A 14072-nucleotide genomic window follows, 5' to 3' on the forward strand; every position below is an offset into this window, starting at 1 on the left:
CTCCAACCCGATTATATTGAAATATTTCTAATATAAATGTATGGTTTTAAACACAACAGATGTCGTAGTATAAAATACTTAATATTTATATTGAGAATTTATTACATTTACTTAAGGAGTGATAAAACTTATTTTACTCAAAAAAATCTAATGATATAAAATAATAAGTTTTATCATTGTTTCAACACTTTTCAAGAGTTGTCAGAATGTTCGCATGTCAAATGCCACGTTGTATCGAACAGACCAATGGGCTTTCCACGATAAATTTGTCATTTTGTCATTACAACGTGTTCCCGGTCGCAGAGCTTTTAACGAGTTTCTGTACCGTTGTTTAAAATGGATTATAAAAATTGTATTATATTCTTAGGGCTTGTTTTGAGTCTAAACTACGTTTGTTGTCAATATAGGACAAAAAATGTGAGAATCCGTTAAATATTCTGTGACACACATGAATATTGACACGTGGAATTAATTTTACAATTGAATTTGTTGGTTTTACTTATAAAACATTCAATGAATCTCAACAAATAGCTTTTATCAATTTCTTTTAATACTTTCGTACAATTCGTAGTTTTCTAATGCAAGAAAGGATTACTTAACCTAAAATGTTAAAAATTAAATAAGCTTTAATTTTATCTCTTTCCTGTATTTTAGACTCAAGGCTCCTCTTTATCAGATCGTGTACAACAATTGTCGGAGCTAGCCCTCACAAGACCTGTAATAAAATTTAATGGGGCAAAGTTTAAAGAATATGTCAGAACTACGCCAAGAAATTATTCTATTGTGGTAATGTTCACTGCCATGGCGCCGCAAAGGCAGTGCCAAATATGCAGGTAAGTGCAATTTTACCTCAAACTTTATTAAATCATAAGTAACTTTTTATAAGTGAACTTTTCTTCCTTTAGACACGCGAATGATGAGTTTGTAATAGTCGCAAATTCATTTCGGTATTTACAATCTCATTCAAAGAAATTATTCTTTGCATCTGTAGATTTTGATGAAGGGTCTGATGTATTTCAAATGGTATATAAAGCATCATCAAATATTAACATATAAGAATATGCAATATATATTGTTAAAACTTAAAACATTTTATGTAGATGAGACTAAATACTGCACCAGTATATATGCATTTTCCACCAAAAGGTAAACCAAAGCCAGCAGATACTATGGACATTCAAAGAGTTGGCTTTGGTGCAGAAGCGATTGCTAAGTGGATATCTGAACGTACTGATATTCAGGTATTTCTACCTGCATATAGTTAATAACTGTTGGTGAAAACTGTCAGTAATATTTTTAAACCAATTACAGATTAGAGTGTTCAGACCACCAAATTATTCTGGAACAGTAGCAATAACAATGTTTCTAGTACTTATTGGAGGGTTCTTATACCTGAGACGTAATAACTTAGATTTCATTTATAACAAAACAATTTGGGGATTTGGTGCACTGGTAATATTTTATTTCATAGGATCAGTAATTTACATATCAATTTACGAATATTCTTCCGAGTGGCACTCGCGGCCGATCCATATAAAATTTCAAGAGACGAAGGTGGATAAAAAATAGATACCAAATATAAAATTTTAGCTTCGAAAATTAAACAGTTTCCAAGATATTAATAAAGGAATATTGGAAATTATATGTCGCCGTACACAAATATCTTCGTTGTGTAGTAGTTTTTGCGTCGTCGTAATCCCTCCAAATTTGTCGTCTATCGGCCGCGAATGCCATTTAGAAGAACGACCCAATTTATATTAAAATGAAATTGCTCGTAGTTCTTTACCCTCATAATGGTATCTGGCCAAATGTGGAATCATATTAGGGGGCCACCATTCATACATAAACTATCTAATGGAAACGTGGCTTACATCCATGCTTCTTCTCAAGGTCAATTCATTTTGGAAACGTATATCGTTATGGTTTTGAGTATCCTTTTTGTTTTGGGGGAAAAAAGCTCCTTTAATTTTGCTGCATTTATTTAAAGAATCTATTTATATCGTATAGTGCTTTCCTTAATGAAATGTAATTAGACGGAGCGGTGGTATTAGGTATGATATTAATGATTGAAGCAGCATCGCGCAAAGGTGATGTGAAAAAACGAAGAATATTTGCTGCAATAGGTGTCGGATTAGTCGCCATTTTCTTCAGCCTCCTGTTATCAATATTTAGGAATAAAGCACAGGGCTATCCATATAGGTATACCAGTTGAAAATATTATTAACCCCTTCCTTTTTGGCTCAAACATGAATATCATGAGCCAGACTCGCGAACAGCAAACCACGATCGTGATTGAGTTTTAGTTCCTATTGGTACGCCACAAGAGTTGGTCACAATTCTTATAATCTCTGTTACAAAGCAGTTTAGTATCAGTTTATGCCCACTGTTTGAGCCCGGATATCGTTGAGCTAAATGCCACGGGAAGGGGTTAATTATAAATAACAGAATATGATTCTTTGTTGAAATATATTAATATATTCGTAAAACTATCCGCTGCCTCTGGAGCATGCGTACATAAAAGTTCAATGAATATAATAATATATTTCAATCTTAGAGTTTCGTATGAATTAATACTATTCTCTGTCTCAGCGATGAATAATTGATCTGTTTCAGCTTACTATTCAAATAGGAGAATATCTGTAGGAAGTTATTATTTGTATATATTGCAAAGGGAATTTCTAACTTGCCAGGCGAGGTTCCACGATAAATTGTATACAAGGAGGATGCTCGTAATATTTTACATCTAATCATTGTTAACACATTGTATCATAAATATAATTTGCATTTCTTTGTACGTAATGCAAAATAAATTAATATTTAAGATCACTGTTCTTTAACAGAAATTGCTTACACTGTTGAACATGTGTACAATTTTAAAAGATATAAATTTCTCATATCATTTACTATTATTATTTTATAGTATGTTTTATTACACCGTACACACTGTTTTCCGGATAACTGATCGCAAATCGGGTAGCGATTTTTTTCAGAAGTCCGCCATCTTTATTTGAGACTAAGACCCAACGTTGCGCGAACCGTCTGATGAAGATAATGAACGAGACACGCTAAGAGTGAGTCAAATGAAATATTTTTTGCATTTAAAATATATATTTTTGTTAATTTGCCCTATATAATCGTCAGAGATCTCTTTGAGCCTCCCTTAAGGGGGCTTTTGAATTATTTGTTAGATTTACGATGCCCCCTCAGAGGGGACAGCTGAGTACAAAGGGTTAAAAATATTTTTGGGGAACGAATGTCAACGATTTATTTGAATTTTTAATAAATATAAGAAATAATTATAACAAAAATATTTATAATTACATAATGTAACACTTAAAAAAGGTATGGGAGTAGAATTTTTCGAGATTTTGGATAATTCTGGAATGTCTGTACATACCACTTATGAGTTAATACAGCAGTGCTTATCTAAAAATAAATATAAGTTATTAGAATATACAATTCGTACGCTAAAAATATATTACGAAATATTAATACCTGATTTGATAAAACCCAAAGCGTGACATAATGAAATGTAGAGCTTTCCCACAAAATTATAGAACTTGTTACATAAATAATTATCTCCGTAATTTGCAATGCACCTGATACATATTCAAAAAGACCACCCCGCGGTATCTTATACACGTTTGAATTAGTCTCGCCATCTTTATTTTTTCGTAGACTTCTAAGAACATAGTTCGCCTTGAGTTGAGCATATGATGATGATAAAAAGATTACTGTACATATTAACTGAACATATGTAATTTTCTGCCACGAGAAATTTCCTTCTGAACCTATACGAGGGATTAAAAACATTTTTAAACTAACTGAACTTAATTAAATAATTATGAATTTCATTTGATCAAATATTTGAATACACAATCACCTCTAACAAATCCTTTAGATTCACCTATAACGGACATTAAGACTCCGATATAATGAAAAAATCCAATTAAGTAATGAGTGATATTCATTTTTGCATTGCTAAAAATTGTTACATATTGTGTTTCGTAAAATCTTTTCCAGCACTGCGTGCTCAAAAGTATGGCAGCTACAAACGTACTTTCCGGAGACACTAAAAGTATAATTACCAAATAAAAACTAAAACTTAAATAAAATATTTTCGATAACTTTCGTGTACAAATAGTTTCCACTTTACGAATTTTATTGCGTTAAACTGTTTTTCTGTGCGCGTGTGTTTATACGAATTTTAATCTATAGTAAATTTAGAGGTATAGCAGAGATGCCAGAAAAGCACCGCCGGGTGCACACGCACACATGCCAGATACGCGTACGTGAGCTCGTGGAGTTTCGGAAAGTCGACAAAGGCAAACTGACGCATGCCCTCTTTCTCGATTCTCCGAAGCTGCCCGAAGTAATTTCGGATCGCCTCGTGGGAGTCGAGAGAGAAAGGCTCACATTTGCCTTCTCGCTCTAAACAACTGAAATCCGACCTCCCGTCAACGGCATACGATTTGGATTCTCGAGCCGAGATTCTCGACTGCCCAGGCATTTTTACTTTCCGACCTATGTAGGCGCACATAAGCAAAGTACCCATAATGAAAAAAAAATTTTGTAAAATTTATTTTACGGAAATACACGTTTTAAGACCTCCTGATCATATTTTAATTATTGAAAAAAAAGAAATTTTTTTTTATTCCCATGTATGAGCACACATGTATATTATTAATACGATTGAATATAAATAGCTGAATGAATTTAAATGAAACTTTACATTTAAGTTTTATGTTCTCATTTCAAAGGCGTGTGGACGGATTCAAATACGTGAACACTAAACGTAACGATGTAATTATATTATTTAATATTTACTAACTATTTAACATAAAGAACATAAAAGAAAGACATAAAACGTAAACGTAAAAGATCATAAACGTAAAACTGTGATTGCTCTTGACTAACGTTCGATACAGAGTGACGTTCCTGCAGTCAAAGTCGACCCTTCCTTATTCCTATCTTATAATAATGATCTAAACAAAACGCACGTTCGAGACGCAGTCTCTAAAACGTATTTCAGCTTAAACCTAAACACCTCACTCGATACCTACTCTAGCTTAGACTAAACACTCCTATCGACGCAAACGATAACGGTTCTCCTAGCCACACACATACACTCCTTACAGATTATACCTCTTGTTTCATAGTTGTTCCGATATATAGGCATAATGTATAAAAAATCTTTTAAATGTTTCATATAAATCTTAGGACGAATTAAATTTTATATAAAAAAAATTATATAAACTTTTTCTCTATCTTCTCTAGAAAAGAAAACATTAAATGAAATCTTATACATTACATGCTTACTTAAATCGCATTGAAAACGAATACCACAAATGTTTTAGAATAATGTGCAAAATGTGATTGCGATTTTCGCTAAGACAAATTGAAAACTCGTTTCTAACAAGGAAAAGTTGGAATGGTACCAGGTTTTGGGTTAGGTTTTACTTTGAGATATTATTAAAGTTATTACAGGTACTTATCTTCAAAAATAGAAATACGTTCAACAATCAGCGTGGCGTGAATGACAAGGTATTTGCCTGCAAGTTCCGAGCTTCTTCTGCTCTGCAGGTTCAAACCCTGCCAAAACAAATCCTTTTTTTTATTTTTTCAATCATATTTTAATCGTACACTAAATGTGACATTATATTTTTGTCTGACCTTCGAATATTTTTTTTTAAAGTTATATTTAACCGATTACATTTAACATATGTTATTTTCAATGTACGAAGTACATGAATCTGGATGGTACTTTTCACAAAAACAGTCAAAACATAAAAATTTCAAACACCACGTACATTTACTGAAAGTTTTGTTTTCACAGAAATTACAAAATTTTGTATTTAACTCTGATGGAAAGGCCGCTTCATTTACATTGATAAAATGTGAACGATTTTCGGATAGTCGTACCTTGTAGCTCGTACTTTTTACCTTATGCTTCAGGTAAAAAGGGATATAGCTGGGAAAAATAGTTTTATGACATTACCTGCTAACTTATGTTACTGTTCTACAATGAAACGCTATGTTTTGTACCTTTAAAAATATTCGACTATGTCCTTTTAAAATTTAAGATACAACCCATACTTTGTATTAAACTGGCAAACGGGATCACTTTTCCTTTGTTTCTAGTTAGTTCTATTTAGTTCGTCATAACCAATTGATACGGTTATTTCAAAACAATCGAGGAAAATCATTCTTAATTAATTTCTGCAATTATTAATTCTACTGTTTTGTTTATGTTATAAAAGTAAGAATTCTTCTTATTGAAAAATACCACAGCGTGCACAATACTGGTAAAGAGTGGAATCTCATTTTAATTTATTAATTTTCAATCTTAAAGTATTTTGATTTTCAAAAATCGTATTAATAATATACATATGTGTGCTCATACATGGGAATAAAAAAAAATTTCTTTTTTTTCAATAATTAAAATATGATCAGGAGGTCTTAAAACGTGTATTTCCGTAAAATAAATTTTACAAAATTTTTTTTTCATTATGGATACTTTGCTTAGGCGCGCCTACATAGGTCGGAAAGTAAAAATGCCTGGGCAGTCGAGAATCTCGGCTCGAGAATCCAAATCGTATGCCGTTGACGGGAGGTCGGATTTCAGTTGTTTAGAGCGAGAAGGCAAATGTGAGCCTTTCTCTCTCGACTCCCACGAGGCGATACGAAATTACTTCGGGCAGCTTCGGAGAATCGAGAAAGAGGGCATGCGTCAGTTTGCCTTTGTCGACTTTCCGAAACTCCACGAGCTCACGTACGCGTATCTGGCATGTGTGCGTGTGCACCCGGCGGTGCTTTTCTGGCATCTCTGAGGTATAGCAATTCCAATGAAACAGCAGAATAGCGACCCTTAACACTTCCAACAATGGACGTTGCGGTGAGCCCCCATTTATTTTACTTACCCAGTGGTTGTCGAAATGTTCCAAGGCATATATCTAATATCCATATAATACTTTTAGATATATCACCATGCCACAAGTATTTATAAATAACCATATATAATATATAACTTGAAGCTGGTCCAGCAAACATGTAAAAATGTTTAAAGTATCTAAAATGTTATATATTACTATCTCATTTAATCGATAGTTAACAAAATAATATGTAATGTTATTGTTATTGTCGCTTACCTTTTAGGCACTTCAATTTTTTGTACAATCGGTTGATATTTATTGACAGCAAATTTACCATAACGAAATGAACGAGAAATGCTCAGAGGTAAATAGGGTTCTAAATAATTAATCAACAACCCTAATATACCAACTAATGTGGCAGACAAAATAAATCCAATACGTATAAAATTTATTTCCATTTTATACCGACTTTTGCTGTAGCTATAAACGAATAACTTAATCTTGTTTGCACTTAGAATATTCTCTTACTGTTTGTCTATGTCACATCAAAGTACTACTGTTCCCCTTTCACGTAAATCAGGCTACTGGAACAATAGAAAGCATACGTGGATCATATACATTTTAAATAATAATTATTTCTAAATATAAATTCAGGGTATTTCGAACAAAATTCTAAGAACAATGTGTACTTCCAGAACGTAAATCTTTATTTATATTACAAATATATTCATAGTAAAAGATAAAAACAATATAAATTAACAAAATTCATTTTCGCTCGATAAAATAACGAAATATGATTTAAATTACATATTAATAAAACACAGAAGTGTCCCTGAATGTTTTTAAATTAATAGTATATTTTTCGATATACAGAAATATAGTCCACATATGGAAAAATTAAATTTAAAAAAATTAAAACTATTCTTCTTTTATTATTATAATCCTTATCATAAACTTCGTGAGGGGTCCAATGATCTAGTATTTATTATCTTAAAATAAATAACTTAACAATGAAAAAATGAAAGTAAAACGTACCATTATAAGAGATGTTGAAAATATTTATCAATTATTTATGTACAACTTCATATTTTTTTTTATTAGTTTCTAATGTTAGATAAATTGTTGGATAAAGGCCGATCTATTTTTCCTTAGTCTGGTACTCAGGTCTTATTCTATTAGTTCGACTTGTTTCCAGCGGCTCGTATTTTCTTTTATATATTTTATCCTCTCTCTCTCACTCCTTCTCTCGCTCTCTCTCTCATTCGTCATTCCATTCGCTCTCACCATTTACAAAACCTATAACACTAATACAAGTAACTTTTGAATAAGAGTGTGTTTATTACTAAAAAAACGATAAGAGTCAGAAATGAGATACATATTAACGTTGTGTAAAAGATTTTATTAATTTGAGTCTTAGTTACCCATACTTTTGTAAGAACCAACTTTACATGAAAAATCGTAATTTATTCTTTTTAAATAACTTTACTCTTAGTTTGAAAATAATTTTCAATTTACGTTTTACATATAAATAGAACTGTTATATTGATTTCATAATATAATTAACATTGTTACATTATACTGATATTTGAAATCGATCTTGAACACGAACTTCTATTCTGAAAATCAAACAATCATTTTGCAAAAAATTTGATAAATCTCGTATTCGTACGAATTCTGTGTAACCGAAACTACGTTTATTTAATTCACATATTGGTTTCCTAAACGCTTCAAAACCCGGTATCGACGAAGTTATTTCTCGTATATCTTTTTCCCAATCATGCGGATGTACCAAAATAAAGTACATTGTACCATTAAACGGCCAATCTAAACCATCATCATTTTCTGATTTCATTATGTGGAGAAGCAATGATATAAACTCAGAATCTTTAGGCGATACATTAATTCTGGCACAGATCTTATAACCAAAAGGACTAGTATAAAAACCAGGGCTATAAAACATTTTTAATGGATCATTGATCATACTTTCAAGCTTTTCACGAAAAGAATGTAGCCTCCAAATATAAACGCCATTACAATTGCGCAAAAACATTTCTTCTTGATTAAATCTCTGAGATGTCTGCAAAGTTGTAAGCTGCGTTTTTTGGTTAGAAACGGTTATGGACAGTTCTCTGTTTTGCTGTTCCAATACCACTATTCTTTCATACAGATTCCTAAAAAGCATACAGTTTAAAACATTTTACGCAAATGTTTTATTTGATAAATGTAAATTGGAAAATTTACTTTAACAAATGCTGCCATTCTAACAATGATTCATTATTTTCTAAAGATGTTGCACTTTTTGGTGGGGGGTCCCACAATTTAGATTCAGCAGCTACTGCATTAGCATGAGTTTGCATAACAGATAGTTGTGGTAATGTCTTTAAAACCATCTACAAAATAGATAAATAATAATTTTCTCATACTATAATTAAATGCAAATTCATTGAAAGAAAAGAACTGACAGTTAAATGAAGATTTGTATTTGTTTCTAAATGCTTATGTAAATCTTCTTCCGTGCAAAAAGTTTCTATACAGCCGATTTTTTTAAAATGGCAATAAATATTTTGAGAATCTGTGAGACTTCTTTTATGTATGCATTGATTTATATGTGTATCCATATCCACTGGAGATAACTTAATGTTACAACCAAATTGTTTGTAAGGGCAAGGTGTACGTTGTTGCGATATCTCTCTGCTTGTATACAAATCTCTAAATAAATCACTTTCAGATTTTAGTGGTTTACTATCAACTGGACAACAAGCACCTTCCTTTCTATAAATAAAAATCATGCAATAAAAATAAATCATACATACAACAGATTATATATATTTGTTAATTTTAAATATGAAATATAACTTACTGAAGCCAAGTGTATATACATTGCGAACAGAATTTATGACCACAAGATGTTAAAACTGGATCACGTAGCCAAGTTAAACAAATAGGACACTCGAATCTAGGCTCAAGGTATTCTTTCATACCATCACTACACTGCACGTAATAGTCGAATTATCAGTATAAACGATAAATAATAATTGTGTTAACACAAAATGTGAAGCAAAGCTTTGGGAATTTATATTATACGCACAATGCAAAAAGATTAGGTTTATTAAAAAATTAAATGTGATATATATGGGGCCATTAGTGATATTTACAATTTTATATCTGGTAAAGGTACTTATACGTACGAGAACATTTTCTCTGTCAACTGCAATTTGTTCTTTGATATTTTCTGACTTGGCCATTGTCTGTGAAAATGTCCATAATTATAGAATCAGTTGAGTCTTGTGTTACAGCGTTGTATATGTAAATATACAATTCCATTATAGTGAGATACGAGGTGAAAAAAATATTTATCTATAACTTACTTCTTCATATTTATGAATGGTAAAGTTTATATAGAAGTGCTTGCATTGTACAGTCACTTTGATTACTGTGTATCTCTAGTGTAAATTATATTCAAAGTTGAACAGGATATTGTAAGATATATATATTATGAAATAATTATTTATTTCTTTTTCTATATAATTTATTTCATTTATTATAAGGAGTTACAAGAGACACTTCTATGTACATCTGAATTTCCAAGCTTTTTCGTTTATAAAGTAAAAACCATTAATAGAGGTCCCAGAAGCCACAGTATTAGTTGTGAATTTTTGAATTGCAGCGAACAAAAAGCGGCCGCGATTTCTGTTAGTAGTAACGTCAGATGAAGCGTAGAAGTCACAAATTACACTATGGTAATTTGTATTCCATCTAGTGGAGTAGTAGGGGCAATCGATTCATAATTTCATACTATGTAATTGACATAGCTGAAGTCCGACTCAATTGTCAACAAAGCATATGGATCATCGATACATACAATACTTAAGTAACTTTGACAGCCGTCTTGTTTACGTTTGGAAAGAATAAATACATCAGATACTCACGATTCATATTTTCACGATGCGTGTTCAGCACGTAGCCAACCAGATATTTTTCATTTTTATTCTCCGACCTATAAGGAATGCATTGTACTTAAAAAAAATGTCAACAAAATTTTTTTAAGAGAAAACACGTATCCAGGTCATCTGATGACGTTTCAATTATTTAAAAAAAGAGTTTTTTTTTAATGAGACTATTAATATTATTGAATAGATAAAGCTATATTTTCATCGTGTTTACGAATGGTATAAAATGGCTGACTTACTCTTCCAAAACGTTAGATCGTCATGGAGAGAATTTCTAATGCTAAGTAAATTTTCCTATGGGGTCTCTTAACGAATCCTTATAAAATCCTACAAATGTTCTACAAGCGTTTTACAAACAGTCCCTGTCAAAGTGTTTCATAACCGATTTAATGCTTTCAAAATTCTTTATTTTTATTACTAGTCATGGTAAACAAGTATCGCGAATTGGGTTCGTTTCCCGAAAGTTTTGGAGTCTTATGGTGGTTTGTTAGCGAATGGTGATTAAAACTGTTTTATAAAAATGCTAACATATATAATAATTCTTTAAAATTAAAAAATTCTTTTTTATCCTATCTCTCTTCACCTTCCATACAACATTGCTATATCAGTAGAGCATTTAAAAACTCCCTAGAAGAAGGCATTTTTAAGAACGGTTTGCGTACAGCTCTGAATACATAAAAGCCGTTATTTCGCATTTTCCCTTAGTTTTTCCATGAGAGGAAAATTCTTAGCATGATGGCGCCTTCATGTAACCCTATGGGACAAACTCCAAAACTTACGTCTCTTACAAAACACTATAGAAATGGTATCAAGTACACACAACACTTAACATACATTTTATTCTCTGTCAATGAATTTTTAGAATCAATCATATCCCATATTATTACTGCACGATGTATGTATGTACACTCGATGTTGTAAAAATAACTAAGTACCTACAGAAATAACATTTTATAAAATAACAATTATAGATAAAACTTAATACAAATAGGTAGTAATATAATACATGGTATAGAATATAATTTTTTGGTAAATCTATTTCCATTTCCATTTTCCGTTTGTTGTGTATGTATGCATACAATTACGACTTTTCTATAAGAGCCCTTGGGTCATGAGTAGGAATGCATAGGTTTTAATACTAGGTGCAATTACCAAATTTTAGTAGGAATACTTTATTTTCTTCTAGATTAGAGTATTTGTTTGCAATTACATTTAATGTTGTATGAGTTAAAATCGTCTCACGTTTCTCAAGAATATCTTTAAAAATAGAAATGGGCGATAACCTTCGACGAGAGGTAAATATGATACTATATTCGAAAATATTGTTATTTTATAGTATATTTTTATTATTTACGTATATACACTTGTTAAGCTTTTGTTCAATCGACATGTATACCAGTAAAATTATAATCTTAAAGCACATAGCATTTTTGTAATAAAATTTGAGGCTTTTCTTAGGTTAGTTTTATACAAACGTTAAGCAGCGCAAAATCAGTGACAAAAAATTAGTAATTTGTAAATTATTGAAATCTTTGTTCTTTATACGAGCAATTTCGTCTACTGATCATCGCGAAAATTAATTTTAACATTAATCACTGCATGTTTTGTCTGTGTATTTATTTTTTTTTTTACAAATTGTATTTCTTAGGTATTACACATGTTTAAGAAACTACATCGAACACGAATGAACATTTTCAGAGGCGATGAGCACGCATTAAAAGGTAAATTAAAGATAACAATTGTTGAAATAAAACATTAATATCTTAATAAATGTCATTTAGTAACGAGGAACAGCATAAATGAGGAGTACAAAAAATATAAAAATGTTACAAACACAGCTGCTATTGAAGAGGTAAAAATTCAGCTAATAGTTTTATTGCAAAATATAATCCAATATCATTTTATTATTTAACAGTATGCAATTCTAATAATGATCTATCTAGAAGTGTCTTGTATTTTATAGTACAATATTTAGAGTTTGGAAGAACATGAGCAATCCTAAATGTCAATGACATCATTAATTAATGTTTTATTATATATCAAAAATATGCAGTTATTAACTGTCCTGAAGACATTAAATTTTTCATAATAAGTTATATATAGTATGTATGTGATATTTGACCATAAATTAAATTAATGTTGGTAACACAAATATGGAATTTTGGTTAGAATATAACATATGTATTTTCATTATTGAAAATATACCATGTGGTCCAAATAAAGTATTACAATATTTTTTATCAGAAATCAATGAAAATATCTGTTAGGAAAAAAGGGGAGGGGGATAGGAGACCATGTTAGTTATTGAATGGCGGATTTTGGGTCTATTTTGACCAAAATTCGAATTTATTATTTCGTATTCCAAAAAATTGAAAAAAAACGAAATTTTAAGTTGATTTGTCCCCGGTACGGACAAATTTGGTAAAATTAGGATACGTTAAAATTGGCCAAATGAAAATTGATCGAAATTGATACAGCGTAAAAATTATCCCGTTTTATACGATAATAGCAATATGGATAAAAAAATGTAAACGGAAACTTGCAATGCAATATAAAATTGCTTAATTTGCAATGCTTGGCAAGTTTTAAAACATGTATTAAGTTGCATTTTTGATTTGTTTCATTTTCTTGAAGATCTCTTTTAACTTGTTAAGCTATGCATTCGTACTGAACTACCATAATATTCATGTTATTTCAGTTGAACAAATTCGCGCAAGAAGTAGAACATGAAGTGCGGACAACCGTAGTTCAAGCAGTTGAAACAAAACCTGGAAATTTTGGTAATATTTTTAAAAGTAGAACTAGTTGTACAATGCATAGTTTAATTACCGTGTGTAATGTGTAATGTTTTAGCGCTTCGCATTACGCCCGATACTAAACTATTGGATAATATACCCTTTGAGGATTCTGATACAACTCAGGATTTAAAAAGGCCTCCACCGAAAAATAGACCACAAAACAGTAATTAAATGTTAAAATTAATAATAACTTAATTTTACGAGGCGTTAGAGTATCGTTAGAATATTAGGGGAAAATAAATAAAATAGATCGATATGAATTAATTTTATTTAATTATTAAATTGTTAAATAAAATTAATAGATATATATGTATATACAATCAAATAAAATAACATACAATTATTAAACATATAGTGTTTGTATAATTAATGTTATGCATGTTTCCTATGCTTAATAGTTATTTTGAATTGTTGATGATGATTAAAGATTGATTTAATGTTTTGAATTTTTA

At 30.7% G+C, this 14072-nt stretch overlaps 4 protein-coding genes across 9 annotated transcripts; 2 read left to right on the forward strand and 2 right to left on the reverse strand.

Moving 5' to 3' along the window:
• Positions 1-242: 242 nt before the first annotated feature.
• On the forward strand, positions 243-3067 carry LOC122405261 (tumor suppressor candidate 3). Of its 2 annotated transcripts, none has more exons than XM_043409863.1 (8): positions 243-417; positions 655-833; positions 906-1023; positions 1101-1241; positions 1312-1452; positions 1779-1929; positions 2034-2199; positions 2590-3067. In XM_043409863.1, the coding sequence occupies exons 1-8, from the start codon at positions 337-339 to the stop codon at positions 2597-2599; spliced, it is 987 nt and encodes a 328-aa protein (XP_043265798.1). In that variant the 5' UTR covers positions 243-336; the 3' UTR covers positions 2600-3067. The 2 variants fall into 2 exon arrangements, with proteins under 2 accessions (XP_043265798.1, XP_043265797.1); XM_043409862.1 differs by having other exon boundaries at positions 2614-3062.
• A 182-nt stretch (positions 3068-3249) lies between these two features.
• On the reverse strand, positions 3250-8342 carry LOC122405098 (polyprenol reductase). Of its 2 annotated transcripts, none has more exons than XM_043409604.1 (6): positions 7908-8342; positions 7149-7453; positions 6921-7069; positions 3884-4072; positions 3496-3791; positions 3250-3426 (listed from the first exon to the last, which is right to left on the reverse strand). In XM_043409604.1, exons 2-6 carry the CDS (start codon positions 7328-7330, stop codon positions 3334-3336), a joined length of 909 nt encoding a protein of 302 aa, XP_043265539.1. In that variant the 5' UTR covers positions 7331-7453; positions 7908-8342; the 3' UTR covers positions 3250-3333. The 2 variants fall into 2 exon arrangements, with proteins under 2 accessions (XP_043265539.1, XP_043265538.1); XM_043409603.1 differs by having other exon boundaries at positions 7149-7456.
• A 103-nt stretch (positions 8343-8445) lies between these two features.
• On the reverse strand, positions 8446-11228 carry LOC122405097 (TNF receptor-associated factor 6-like). 3 transcript variants are annotated; one of them, XM_043409601.1, is made up of 7 exons: positions 11062-11228; positions 10802-10869; positions 10061-10120; positions 9733-9863; positions 9335-9644; positions 9114-9262; positions 8446-9043 (listed from the first exon to the last, which is right to left on the reverse strand). In XM_043409601.1, exons 3-7 carry the CDS (start codon positions 10115-10117, stop codon positions 8446-8448), a joined length of 1245 nt encoding a protein of 414 aa, XP_043265536.1. In that variant the 5' UTR covers positions 10118-10120; positions 10802-10869; positions 11062-11228. The 3 variants fall into 3 exon arrangements, with proteins under 3 accessions (XP_043265536.1, XP_043265535.1, XP_043265537.1); XM_043409600.1 differs by lacking the exon at positions 11062-11228 and having other exon boundaries at positions 10802-10991; XM_043409602.1 differs by lacking the exons at positions 10802-10869; positions 11062-11228 and adding an exon at positions 10241-10435.
• Positions 11229-11557: 329 nt separating this feature from the next.
• LOC122405352 (complex III assembly factor LYRM7) lies at positions 11558-13872 on the forward strand. Of its 2 annotated transcripts, XM_043410034.1 has the most exons (6): positions 11558-11627; positions 12009-12117; positions 12471-12543; positions 12604-12674; positions 13521-13602; positions 13676-13872. In XM_043410034.1, exons 2-6 carry the CDS (start codon positions 12094-12096, stop codon positions 13789-13791), a joined length of 366 nt encoding a protein of 121 aa, XP_043265969.1. In that variant the 5' UTR covers positions 11558-11627; positions 12009-12093; the 3' UTR covers positions 13792-13872. The 2 variants fall into 2 exon arrangements, with proteins under 2 accessions (XP_043265969.1, XP_043265968.1); XM_043410033.1 differs by lacking the exon at positions 11558-11627 and having other exon boundaries at positions 11942-12117.
• The last annotated feature ends 200 nt before the right edge of the window (positions 13873-14072 follow it).

The sequence above is a fragment of the Colletes gigas genome, unplaced genomic scaffold (assembly GCF_013123115.1).
Source record: "Colletes gigas isolate AHSC1104 unplaced genomic scaffold, ASM1312311v1 Colletes_gigas_Sc00004, whole genome shotgun sequence".
In the NCBI taxonomy this organism is placed as follows: Eukaryota; Metazoa; Arthropoda; class Insecta; order Hymenoptera; family Colletidae; genus Colletes; species Colletes gigas.